Consider the following 14,579-nt stretch of genomic DNA (forward strand, 5'->3'; position numbering starts at 1 on the left):
ACAAATGCACATTATGCATTAAAACAATATGCATTTAACTGAAACATGTTGTAAATAGTCTGAGTGATAGGATGCTTATTTGTTATGATGCAGTGATAAAGTTACAACAGACATTGTTTTTAATTTATCGTTTTGCAGCTCTTTTTTTATTAGTGAGTACTTTTGATTGGCCTAGGACTTTAAACTGCAGTGTGGCTTGTTTACCTTGTATCAATATCGGAGGAAATTTATAATTGCTGAAAAAAGTCCTGCTATCTACTGACCCCCCCCCCCCATATAACCTACAGCGGTCCAGCCATCTGAAAACGAGACTGGATTGATACACAAGTTACCACAATACATTACTAATAATATGAACTCAGATTAGAGATGAGGTTGATCTGCATGAATTCACCTCAAGGCTGTTTCGTTTTATACAAGATATGGGTTTATTAAAGATGTTAATGGACAACATGTAATTGCAAAGATAGGATAGAGCAAAGCAGGGTGGATAATATTATAGGTGAGAGTGAGAGAATATACTCTAACTTTGGAAGTTTCGAGAAAATATGTAAAATATAAAATAACAAAATAATATTATGCTACCCATTCCAACAACTTAGATCCCATACACAACTAGGTTTTCTGTAATTGAGATTTACCTAATCCTTGGATAGTACACGATATACAGTATACTATCTGTGTGATTTACTGAGATTCAGTTATGCAGATGTTTGATAGTGGCGAGTCTTTCCATTCCTCTCCCTTGATTCCTACAGAATGTGTGTTGGGCATGTGATGGCTTTGAGGAATGTGAAAATGGTACATATGTTATCTAGAGTTTCTAACTCTCTATTGTCAAGTTTTAGTTCTATCAATTACATTTTCAAGTCCCTCAAATCATGACCTTACAGTTGATACTAAACAAGCCTGGTGTTCTTTTATGGTAATGTTCAATTTGAAATGTGTTGATCAGAAGTCTCTCGTGGTTGATTTTGTTAATGAGTTGGGCAGATTTCAATTCTACAATTTTTGATTATAAAAGGTAGGATGACCCTCAAGGTAAGGGTTCATTTGTAATCATTTTGTTTCTTTAGTTCTGGATTTGTGACTACTTGCCAAGCCTATTAGCAGCTTGATAGGAATTCCAGGGGGGGCTGGTCTGATGACCATGTCACTGTAGGATAAATTAGGATACAAGAATAATTCCCTTACCAAATGTTAATTTTGCATTGTTTGTGAAATGTAAATGGTTGTTTTAGCTAATGCTCTTGTCAGAACACAACTGTGGAATGGACACTATTAGCATAATGGTTAGAAAGGTTTAAATAAAGCCTGCCTCTGGTAGGTAAGATTTTCTATAGAATTCTACATGTATTTCACATTAAACCTAATTATTATACAAAATGCTTGTTCTGCAACTGGTAAAATGAAATATTACGTATCAATGTACTTCACTGTTAATGTAAAAGCTTGCTGTAATTGATTTAATTCCACATAACTTTGTATATTTCTGCAACCACAAAACTTAATTTGATTAAAAATACCTTGCAGCATTAATGTACAATAGAAATTAAAAGGATGTTTGTTGTCTTGCTTTTGGTTGTAAACCTGATGGGATAATAGCAACCAGTAGAGTAACTTCCATGCTGCTGGTAAAAGTGTGTCTTCTTATGTAAGAATCCATAATGTAAGCTTATCAGGTTGCATTTCTATTCATCCTTGTTTTCAGTTATGGACAGCATTATATCTAAACTGAATTTTGTGATGGTTAAAACCTAATAGGATTTATTTTCAGTGATTTCTATGATGATTCTATTAAAACGCTGTTTTAAGGTCAAATAATGCAGAAATTGTACCATATATAGAGTAAGCCTGCTTCTTATACACTCACCTAAAGGATTATTAGGAACACCTGTTCGATTTCTGCAAATATCTAACCAACCAATCACATGGCAGTTGCTTCAATGCATTTAGGGATGTGGTCCTGGTCAAGACAATCTCCTGAACTCCAAACTGAATGTCTGAATGGGAAAGAAAGGTGATTTAAGCAATTTTGAGCGTGGCATGGTTGTTGGTGCCAGACGGGCCGGTCTGAGTATTTCATAATCTGCTCAGTTACTGGGATTTTCACACACAACCATTTCTAGGGTTTACAAAGAATGGTGTGAAAAGGGAAAAACATCCAGTATGCGGCAGTCCTGTGGGCGAAAATGCCTTGTTGATGCTAGAGGTCAGAGGAGAATGAGCCGACTGATTCAAGCTGATAGAAGAGCAACTTTGACTGAAATAACCACTCGTTACAACCGAGGTATGCAGCAAAGCATTTGTGAAGCTACAACACGTACAACCTTGAGGTGGATGGGCTACAACAGCAGAAGACCCCACCGGGTACCACTCATCTCCACTACAAATAGGAAAAAGAGGCTACAATTTGCACAAGCTCACCAAAATTGGACAGTTGAAGACTGGAAAAATGTCGCCTGGTCTGATGAGTCTCGATTTCTGTTGAGACATTCAGATGGTAGAGTCAGAATTTGGCGTAAACAGAATGAGAACATGGATCCATCATGCCTTGTTACCACTGTGCAGGCTGGTGGTGGTGGTGTAATGGTGTGGGGGATGTTTTCTTGGCACACTTTAGGCCCCTTAGTGCCAATTGGGCATTGTTTAAATGCCACGGCCTACCTGAGCATTGTTTCTGACCATGTCCATCCCTTTATGACCACCATGTACCCATCCTCTGATGGCTACTTCCAGCAGGATAATGCACCATGTCACAAAGGTCGAATCATTTCAAATTGGTTTCTTGAACATGACAATGAGTTCACTGTACTAAACTGGCCCCCACAGTCACCAGATCTCAACCCAATAGAGCATCTTTGGGATGTGGTGGAACGGGAGCTTCGTGCCCTGGATGTGCATCCCACAAATCTCCATCAACTGCAAGATGCTATCCTATCAATATGGGCCAACATTTCTAAAGAATGCTTTCAGCACCTTGTTGAATCAATGCCACGTAGAATTAAGGCAGTTCTGAAGGCGAAAGGGGGTCAAACACAGTATTAGTATGGTGTTCCTAAAAATCCTTTAGGTGAGTGTATATCAAGCCCCATTTTGAATAACGCACATGATATGGTGATCTCAGGAGTTTACAACTGCCCTGCTAGTATTTTAGTCACAGGAATTCTTCAGCCCAGAACTACACAGGAGGATCTTGTTAATGATCTCAAGGCAGCTGGGACCATAGTCACCATGAAAACAAAACTGAAATCCTGCAGCGCCCGCAAGCTCCCCCTGCTCAAGAAAGCACATGTACAGGCCCGTCTGAAGTTTGCCAATGAACATCTGAATGATTCAGAGGAGAACTGGGTGAAAGTGTTGTGGTCAGATGAGACCAAAATCGAGCTCTTTGGCATCAACTCAACTCGCCGTGTTTGGAGGAGGAGGAATGACCCCAAGAGCACCATCCCCACCGTCAAACATGGAGGTGGAAACATTATGCTTTGGGGGTGTTTTTCTGCTAAGGGGACAGGACGACTGCACCGCATCAAAGGGACGATGGACGGGGCCATGTACCGTCAAATCTTGGGTGAGAACCTCCTTCCCTCAGCCAGGGCATTGAAAATGGGTCGTGGATGGGTAATCCAGCATGACAATGACCCAAAACACACAGCCAAGGCAACAAAGGAGTGGCTCAAGAAGAAGCACATTAAATTCCTGGAGTGGCCTAGCCAGTCTCCAGACCTTAATCCCATAGAAAATCTGTGGAGCGAGCTGAAGGTTCAAGTTGCCAGACGTCAGCCTTGAAACCTTAATGACTTGGAGAGGATCTGCAAAGAGGAGTGGGACAAAATCCCTCCTGAGATGTGTGCAAACCTGGTGGCCAACTACAAGAAACGTCTGACCTCTGTGATTGCCAACAAGGGTTTTGCCACCAAGTACTAAGTCGAAGGGGTCAAATACTTATTTCCCTCATTAACATGCAAATCAATTAATAACTTTTTTGAAATGCGTTTTTGTGGATTTTTTTGTTGTTATTCTGTCTCTCACTGTTACAATACACCTATAGACTGATCATTTCATTGTTAGTGGGCAAATGTAGAAAATCTGCAGGGGATCAAATACTTTTTTCCCTCACTGTAGGTTGAATGTGATTCAAGTTCCTTACTTATTAAATTGTATGATTTGATTTTCTGTTTTTTCAGGAAGTCATTGGATGATAGCTGTCTTACTAGAGATACACATAGTCAAACTGTTGTGATGCTGAGAAAAGCTCTGCAATGTGACCTTCAAATTCTTGTAGAGATCCTTTGTTGAGGGTTAGCTACTATTACATTAAAATTGCTGCAGCAGTATTTGCATGAGAGACATTTATGTTGACTCACACTTGAACATGTACAGTTTTCAGCATACATGAAATTAAGATACAGGCAGGAATCAAGCATTGCATATATATATATATAATATATATATGTGTGTGTGTGTATATATATATATATGTATATGTGTGTGTGTGTATATATATATATGTATGTATATATAATATATGTGTGTGTGTGTGTATATATATATATATATATATATATATATATGTATATGTATGTATTTTAAAAAATAAAATCTTAAATGTCTTGGCAGGGGCTAAGCTTTAGTGTCCTCTTGCTTGCCCGTACACTGAAAGCCATACACTGAAAGCACGGGTAATGCATTAAATCGCATTTGATCCTTTTAGGCTTATCAGAGGTTTTTCATATTGCTAGGAAGCAACATATAAAGAGAAGTTCGGATCACAATGACATTTTGATGGCATTTTCCAGCAGCCTCATATTTTTGTGATGTCTGAAAGTCTTTCAAAGTGATATTGAACTCTATTTAGCTCCCACAGTGGTTTGCAATTTATTTGGCATCCCTGGTTCAGATGATATGTTTTTTGTTTTTGTTTTTCTGATGAAATATTTAGTTTTTTTGTATAATTTGTATTTATTGGTCTCTCAAACCACGTAATCTCAACAAAAAAATATTTAGTTCCAAAGCAAATTGAAACACTGCTTAAAAATGAAAAAAGCAGGAACAAAATAAATGTTAATAATGCTTTAATTCTCATGTTCAAATATGTGAATGACATCAAATAGAAATACTGTGAATTTCTGCTAACCTAATTTCATGCTTCTTATAACTTAATCTCTATGAATCTTTCAGATAATAGGGAGTGTACAAAATCCAATATCCAGGCTTAAAACAACTATTTAAAATCTGTGCTTCACATTAATATTTTTGAACAGTTGAATCCTCACACATTTTGTTTTAATTAAGGGTCTCCTAAATCCTTCATTTGATTTGGGTTGTTGAACAGTGGCTCTTCCACTTATTAGTGTCAATGAAGAAAATATTATCTACTGTAATTCCTGTAACACCATTGCCATGTATTCAGTATTGTTCCCTCTTCATACCCCATTTCTTTTACATTTCATAGTACTGCCACTGGCATTCACTATATCTGCATGGCGTTATTTGGCAGAAAACTAGTTTAAAAATGTATATAATTGTGTGTTTATGCATATATACACACATGAGAGCACAAGACATTTCTCATATATACATTTATTTGTTCTCATTGGACTGTCTTTTATGTTTTTTTTTTTTTTTTTTTTACCCCATCAAAAATACAGATAGATAAATAGACATCTATGTGGCAGCAATACACTTATGTAAACCACCTGGATATAAAAAACAATAATGAAATATTTACTTTATTCAAACAATTAATAATATACAAAATGACAGCTAAGCACAAATATCCAACCAAGTTTATGACACAATTCAAACAAGATAAATGAAAAAATCGAAAACGAAAAATCAATTAAGAACAAATGGTATGCATACAATTTCCCAAATAGTCTGTTTATTGTGTGGGAGTCTGTCACTTTTTTTTTTTTTTTTTTGTCTTCCTGGTGTTATTGTGGAACGTCTGAATGAGAATGCATGCCAGTTATCAACCTCTGATTAATGCAAGACTCTTTCTATGAAGCTCACTGCAAACAATCTCCACTGAATAGATTTTATTTTCAGTCTTTTAAAATTGATTGCACATTAAATATAGAAGATATTTACATATTGTTTCACTTACTGAACTCAACTTCTGTTTGTTTTTTTGCCTGTTTATTTGTAAATAAAGATTCCAATGCAGTAGATAAATCCAACGCACAAACACTAATGCATACATTCAAGTGCAGTTTATTTGTTGGTAAACTGAATAAGAAAAGAATTGGTCATAAAGCTTATAAACAATAGATTATTTAAGCACTAGCACAAAAGTCAACACTATTCAAGGGGGAGGGGCAGTCAGTCTAGTGACAGCTAAGGAACATGTGTTTTGTAAGATTTTTGACTCACTTTGGATTTGAATAATTGTGTTTTTAAATTACATAACATGACATACCTTTAAAACAGCTATGCCATCTATCTATACCGAAGTGCATCTAAACAGTGGTAAGATATGTGTGTGTGTACATATATTTAAATTGTGTCATCAATGTCTAAGCATTATTTGTATTGCATGAAATCTTACTTTACTGTTAATTTTGGGTTTGTATTACCTTAATAAAGCATATTGAACTCTGTATCAACTGTAAATTAACAATGACAGATTTATACTTCAGTCTAGATGTATCGTAGCATGATAAAGGTATTTTCAACCACTTGGTTTGTGTGCTTTAGGCAACACTGTCATACTGGAATGCTATAAAACACTGATAAGTTCATTGAGATCAGTAGAAAGTGAAGGTAACGTCTGATCCTACAGGCATCACACTAAAACAAACCCTCACTGTCACATGAGGTACAAGTACAAAGGTACAAGTTTGTGCTTGAAGCTGGAGCTGTGAAATTTGAGGCATTTTTATATTGCTTCTCAATATTATATAATGTATTTGCATTTCTTATTTCATACCTCTTCTCAAAAATGCACAGAGTATTATGTTGTGTAATGTATTATGATTTTTCACCCACTTTAGGGTAAATATGGCACTAGAGTTCTCAGAGATGATTTTAAGGTGATTACAGTAGGATCATTTTCAAAAATGTACTTGTCCTCTGTTGAGCATCATGTCATTGTTATTCACATCATTCACTGTAGACTCTTCAACACATGCTGTTGAGAAAGTGATGTGCCTAATTGAAGACTTTTGGAGACAGGTTGGACTTGTTAGCGGTTCTTTAAAGTGGTCACTGGAGTAATTTAGTAAATTACAATGAGCAGACTATGCAAGTGTTCATCTCTGTATCTATGTCTGCCAATTGTAACAGATGGGGGGACCGATTTTATACTTTGGTCCCTCAAGTAAGAAAGCTATGGGAGCCCCCCTGCCCAAATGGTAGTGCAATTTAAACAGCCATTGTTTATATCTTGAAACAGTGGAAAGACAGCCCACATTCATAACGGTTTCTTCATTCACAACAGAGTGGGGGATAAAAAGTGTGTTTTCCATTATTTAAGGGCTTTGCGGCATACTGCATGTCTCGGAGGATGTTTCACAAATTTAGGCAATATATTATTTTTGTGAAAGTTCAATGGAAATGCTTTCTTCATTAGAATCTTGTCAGGAAGCCATAGATCTTCAAGTAGTGTTTTGACTGCTGTCAATAGCTCACCGAGCGTAGATGCTTGCTATATGCTTGGAATTATAAAAAGCTATTATTCCTATTATTGACAGTGTCTAGGCTCTTTATTACAGAGCGAGGACGATTTGCACATAAACAGTATGACTTTAATGGGGAAGTCCTATCTCTGATCCAGGGGGCTGTAATACATATTCATGTCACATTTGTTTGAGCTATGAGGATTGTATTTGCTAGACTACATTGGTAGGGAATCCCTGACTCAGATGAGCTGAAAATGATGCATGCAAGAGAAAATTGATTAAATGAATTTAAATAAATCTTTACAATAAGGAAACAAATAGACATTTACACAGGATGTGCCACAGTACAGCTGCTAATGGTATCAGTTTTGTGCTAGTCTGAACCCAGTAAAACAGTTTGACTGCTCCCTGTACTGCAGACTATATATTAAAAACAAAATGATTGACCTCTGCAGGAAAAATGATTGGTCACTTAATGTACTACATTATTACTTTAAGTGTTATTACAATATAGATGGGTGACAAATTGAAGAAAAAACAGCAGATGCCTCCAAACGGGTGTGAAAATGATGTGAATCATATGCTATGGCGTTCGCAATCACCAGATCTCAACCCAATTGAACACCTATGGGAGATTTTGGACAGATGTGTTAGACAGCGCTCTCCACCACCATCATCAAAACACCAAGTGAGGGAATATCTTTTGGAAGAATGGTGTTCATCCCTCCAGTAGAGTCCAGAGACTCATAGAATCTATGCCAAGATCATTGAAGCTGTTCTGGTGGCTCGTGGTGCCCAACACCTTACTGAGACACTTTGTCGGTTTTTCCTTGAATGTGTCACCCATCTGTGTATCTGAAACAATCTAAAAGGTCTCATTGCCTTTAATTATTTTTGAGAGTAATTCTAGAGTTGGGAATCTAGTCTGTTAAATGTTTGGAAAAGCTCTATTATAGGATAAAGCTGTTTCCATTTCTCGGTCTCTATTCTGATCTTATATAAGCAAATCTGTTCCCCTGCTTTAAAAACAAATACTAATAACTTTGTTACAATCCTATAATCAGAACCATTAATCATCCTTAGGCAGAAACAGGCTATTACAATTCAATCTAGAAAGAAACACTCTTCCTCTCTCCTTTATTTTGGAGTGTGTGTATGTGTGAGCTTGCATGCTTCTTCAGGAGTACAAAAAATCCACATTACCATCTTTTGAAGATCTGTCCAAATGAACGTGAAGGTTCCTCAGAGCATCACCTTTCAAAAGTAGATTATTATGCCATGCCTTTTGTCGGGGCACTTGCTGAATCAATTGCTTTGCTGTGCATTCTGGATAATCTTATTTTGGGATTCACTGGGAATGTCACAGTGGTCTCAGAGTCCCATGATAGAGGTCTATTAGACTCTGTGCCAAAGGAAGCCCTTCTGAACAAGTAATCGGTGATGAAAGCCCATCTGTCTTAGTCTTTGGAGCTTGGCAATGACCTCTGAATAGGTTTTTAAATAGAAATGGGACCTGGATGGAAAATAAGACCTGGGGATTTATTTTCATATTGTTATCATAGAAATAGAGACTGGTGTTGGTGCATTGGTTTAAAAGACTGACTTATTCCTCTATTTTAGTTTTCAGAAATACTGTGGAGAAGCAATACAATGGCATGTATAAATATTTATACATGTCTGTAGTGGAAATAGTTTGTCATATTTCCTGGGAAATCCTATTTTTTTTCAATGCAAATTGTCAGTATTGCACATTCTGATTGAAGGCTTGTTTTTATCTGTTTTGATTGTTTTCCTTTCTTTATTCCAGGACCCTGCCACCCAAACCCATGTCACAATGGAGGAATATGTGAGATAAGCGAAACCTACAGAGGTGACACCTTCATTGGATATGTCTGCAAATGCCCATTTGGTTTCAATGGAATCCACTGCCAACACAGTAAGATCATGTTTTGTTTGTGTTTTACTATCTGTGGTGCAAATGCATGAATGAAATTATATGTATATGTCTATAAATAATCGACCATGTAAGGATCTTAAGTTTGGATAGACGTGCCTCATTTCAGATGATCCTCACATTTGGAATATAGTTAAAGTGGCAGTGAGACAAATCTTAGTCAAGAAAAGTACATAATCTTTTTCCTAACTATATTAAATGTATAGGGAATATCCATCCGTTTTTGATGGATGGATCCAGTACAGGGCAGCACAAACACAACTACAGCACAACTAGCCAGTCAACCTAAGCCACACTTCTTTCAGTAGTAGGAGTGAATCTGGAGCATCCAGGGAGAACCCACATGGACGCTGGGTGAATATGCAAAGTCCAAACAGACACCCAAGGCCGAAAATAATTCAACCCCGGGTCCCAGGAGTTGTGAGCACTGTACAACCACGGCATTATTAAAATATGTAATATGATATTTTTATATGAATGTACAGAATTACTGAAATGAAATATCATGCGATAGCCGTGATAATACAGCAGAATATTTTAACACAATTAACCAAAAAAAGGAGAAGAGAGAGCTATTATGTTCAGGTTTCCTGCAGAGCTCAATAACAGTTGTGAATTATTAAAAACTCCAAAGCCCACTGAGTCCTTGCAAGCCATTTCTATTGGTGTGTACTTTCCCTCCAGTTTCATTGCAACAGTTTCAACTTTGGCTGCAACAGCTCCTGTATTTTGGCTGTTATCCCTGTTCTCCTGCTGCCAGAGCTATAGAAAACCATTTTGCAGGTCTGCAGGCTCTCCTCAGAATCTTAAGATCTAAACCTTGTGGAAAAAAAAACAAGCTGTTTATTCTTTGAAACCAAAAATTAAGTTTTTTTTATATATTATTTTTTTATTTTTTTAAACTGCCTACGCTTTGAAAGTGTATTCATATAAAAATCTATTATTCTCTTGTCAAATGTAGTATTACTCCCTGAGTTTATACTGTGCCTTCCCATAGAAGATGTTTGCTGCAGGCCAAAAAAAAAAAAAACTGATTTACATTAATTATTTTAGGGGGATTCTTATGTTTATTGAAATGAGTGGGTTTCATTGCAGCCTTTCAAAGCGCTCTTATATAATAATTGGTAATTCTATTTCTGCCATTGTCAGTGCTTGCAATAAGACCAATCAAGCTATTGACATGTTCTATTTTCCACTTAGGCTAACAAGAAATGATCTCTGGAGCTGAATGTTTTTTTTCTCCATTCCCCTTACTGAAATGTTTTTACATCACAATCGGCACATTTCCTGAGAGTATGCATTTCTGTGGCTTGTTTTTAAGTGATATTTGCAAATACTGCATAGTCACATATTTAGATGTACTGTAAATTATGTATTTTTGTATTAATCGCTCAAGAAATAAAAGGAAGGAAACCAATACAAAACAAAAACAACAGCATCAGAATAAAGCCAGTGTACATGTTGCAAATATTGTTCACCATGACATATTTAACAATTGCTTTATTCAAATTAATAGGATTATTATTATTATTATTATTATTATTATTATTATATAACCTGAACAACAAACAGGTACCCAGGTATCTCTCATGTATTTTCAGATGTTTTACCTGAGCTGACTTCTAATACAAATTGTATTGGGTGGTTTACTGATGTTGTAACATCAGTCACAGTAATATTATTTCCCTAAGATATGTTATAATTAGGGCTCTGTGTTTTGTGTTCTTAGGCTGCACTTCATTCCTCCCACCACAAGGTGGTCTTGTAGTCCTCTTATTTTAACTACTTAATGATTAATAATCTCCCAATTCCATCTCAATTAGCATCATAGGTGTAGGTCTAGCGGGGGACTGGGAGGGACACGTCCCCCCAATTTTGAGAGAACCTTAAATTGTCCCACCCACCATTGTTTTTACACCCAGTCTGCTTCATTTTACACACAGTTTGTCTGTGTACCTATTGTGCCATTGCTCAGTATGTATTTATTAATTCTGCAACTTTATTAAATGTTTTAATGGAATCTCACTTCATGTCTTCCAAACCACTGAACCAGACCCAGCAGTCTCTCGTCAGGCATTGCAATCCAGGAGAGTTGAGATTTAAAAAATCACTCATCTGTAAGCAATTTCTGAAGACCCTTAATCACTAAAATGTTTGGTTAAATGTGCAGTTTCTTTTCCATGAAGCCTGGGTACAAAGTGATGTATTTGAAATTATTTTCAGATATTGCTGGCAAGGGCTGTTATGTGGGCAGTCAGATTTACTGGATTTGACCGTAAACCTTGAAGAAAATCATTGTATGCCTTGATCATTTAACTGGTGTTGTTGGAGACAAATCTAGTCACATTATTACAATTAAATTCAAATGCATTTAAACATTTCATGCCCTGCGCCACTGAAGTGTGATTCAGAACTACTTTCAGTTCTGTTCAATATTCCTTGGAGCATCAACAACATCTATAAAACACACAGATATTTTTAATTTGTATACTTGTCAGAAACTACAGATATACTTTGAATTTCATTACTATAACTGGAGTGCCTGATCTTCTTTTTCTGATTTTAAATAAAACAAAATTGTGTTTATTATGGAAAACTAGGAACCTTGGATATAATTACAGATTCAATTGAAATTTATCTTTAGGCTTTTAGTAAGAGTATAATTATGATTGTAAAGTCTCTTATGCTTTTATAGATTTGTTTTTAATTCACTTTAGGTATGAGGAGAAAGTCTAAGTAATTTAAACGCCTCTGCTTATGAATTGCCATTCTTGCTTATTTTCACCAGTTAAAAGGATAGATGGAACTAAGAATTAATATAATAACTGTTACATTCTTCCTGTTTTTCAAATAGGTATACTATAAAATGCCTTATAAATGTTAATGAGGAGCACACAAAGTTTTAAAATGTGTAAAATTGTAAAAAAATGTTTTTGTAAGCATACATTTACATTTAAAAATCGAAATCTTAAACTTTACTTACTTAAGTACTTGTATTTACCATTTTGGCTTTTCACCATCAGTGACTGATATTGATTTTGTGATCTGATCTGAGTGATCTTGTGAAATAAATAAGGTAAAACTGGTTTGAAAAGTTAAGAGATGCTTGAAGAGTTTATCTAATTTGATGACATAATTTAGGTTCAGTATGATTTTACAAACCCTCAATGGTTATTTTTTCATTTGAGTTATTTATATGTTTTAATTATATTGGTATTATATTTGCCACTACAAACCCCATCTTTATACATAGACTATTTGTATAAGACTGACATTCAATCTTTGTCCTATTGTTCATTCTGCCTACAGCAAACATTTAATTGAATGTCTCAATAGAGCAAGGGAGTTGCTCTGCTATTGTTTTCCCATTAAGTACAAGAGAGTTCCTGGGGTGAACTTGTGATTTGATAATACATAAATACAGTAATTGTAAGCAATTTCTTTTAGTTATTACAATTAAATAGTCATACATCTGAAGCCATTAATAAACAAAATCTAGTGGCTGGATAATGTTAGCAATTAAATGATAAAGGAGACATGATAATTGTATAGAAAATGACAACTTAACAGGCTTTGTCACGGCAAACAGACTTTAATTGCTGCTGAGCTTAATGGGAGAGATAAAGTTGAGTCAGATGGATTTCATCAGCTTTGGACAAACTTCAGTTAAATGCCTTTTCTTCATTACAAATTAACAGTGTCTGTATGTCTGCCAAAAAAGCTTAGCAAGGGGGAAAAGCCTAAATGTGTTTAAATGAGAGCTGAAAATAATAAATGTTGTAAATCCTTATCGATATCTTTGATTTGCAGTGTTTTAGAAGCTTTTCAGTGTTTTACTTGCCAGACTAGGCCTATAGTTAATGCATTGTTGTCCAAACAGCTTAGCAAAGCCCTACATGCCAAGCTGTCAGATCCATTGAACAGCAGCTCTTCAAACCTAAAGACAAGATTAAGAATAATATCTCCATCTTTTTATTTCTTTTCCATATCAGCCAAGATGACACTTAGTTTAATTTAGTACATTTTCTCAGCAGCCAGATGTCCAGCTGAGCTTTTGTCATGAGGATTATCATGCATTGCCCCAGGGCCAAGTCAAGCATTTATGATCGGTGTGCAAATGACGAGAACAGAATGTAGGAACAGAATGACAGTCCAATGTTTTAGGGGAAGAAAAAAAACAATTTACTCTGTTTCACAAAATATTTTTTCAATTAGTACTTCAGTTAGTATAAAATAATTGTCCCAATATTTGAGCAAACAATACAACCGTAGTGTTTTATTTATGCAGTCTTTTATGTTAATCTTTATTAAAGGGTGTGAATAATTTGGATGTACACTGTTAGAATACCTTCTGATCATATAGGATGTGGGGTTCTGCATTAGCCAGCTCTTGACTGCTATATTAAGAACTGCAATTGTGTTTCTATTACTGATCAAACCACCTGTGTTACAATCACTTACAACAGCTTACATGAGCTGTACTAAATTGCCAGTTATATTATGGAAAGTATAAGCTTCCATATTCTAATAGATACAGAATTAGGTTGCTGTGATGATATTTTAAATTATATAATTTACTGAAGCGCACATAAGGTGTGAGACAGTGTTTTGGGCACTGACATAATCTGTCTGGCTGTATATTTGATTAATAATTTCTGTCTGCTGCTGAGGTGCAAATTTAGTTTATCATGTTGAAGCCTTCAGCACTTTAAAATTGTGAAAACCATCCATCAGAAATGGGAAAGGCAAAGATCGCATCAAATTAAATACAGGCATGATTGGAGCTACAAAAATCAGCTGGTTGCAAATTATTATTTAGTTATCTTGATTCCTAGTGTTAGTGATTAGTATGAATGGTAAAACTCTAGTCTCTTTGGGATTCTTGACAGCTCACATGGGTTGTTCATGGGTTTCCAGTTATCCATTTAGGATGTGTTTTAATACACTGTAATAACACAACAAATTTAAGTGTATCAAAGCATTCTGTTGCTTGGCAGTCATAC

At 35.8% G+C, this 14,579-nt stretch overlaps 1 protein-coding gene across 3 annotated transcripts in view; it reads left to right on the forward strand.

Annotated features, from left to right (window-relative positions):
• The window catches only part of LOC136755360 (EGF-like repeat and discoidin I-like domain-containing protein 3), a 195,649-nt gene that overhangs the window by 58,920 nt on the left and 122,150 nt on the right, over positions 1-14,579 (forward strand). For all 3 annotated transcript variants that reach the window (XM_066711884.1, XM_066711885.1, XM_066711886.1), the window contains one exon: positions 9,430-9,558. In XM_066711884.1, the coding sequence (XP_066567981.1) occupies positions 9,430-9,558 (129 nt within the window). The remainder of the gene's footprint in view (positions 1-9,429; positions 9,559-14,579) is intronic.

Source organism: Amia ocellicauda, chromosome 8, assembly GCF_036373705.1.
Source record: "Amia ocellicauda isolate fAmiCal2 chromosome 8, fAmiCal2.hap1, whole genome shotgun sequence".
NCBI classification, from domain to species: domain Eukaryota; kingdom Metazoa; phylum Chordata; class Actinopteri; order Amiiformes; family Amiidae; genus Amia; species Amia ocellicauda.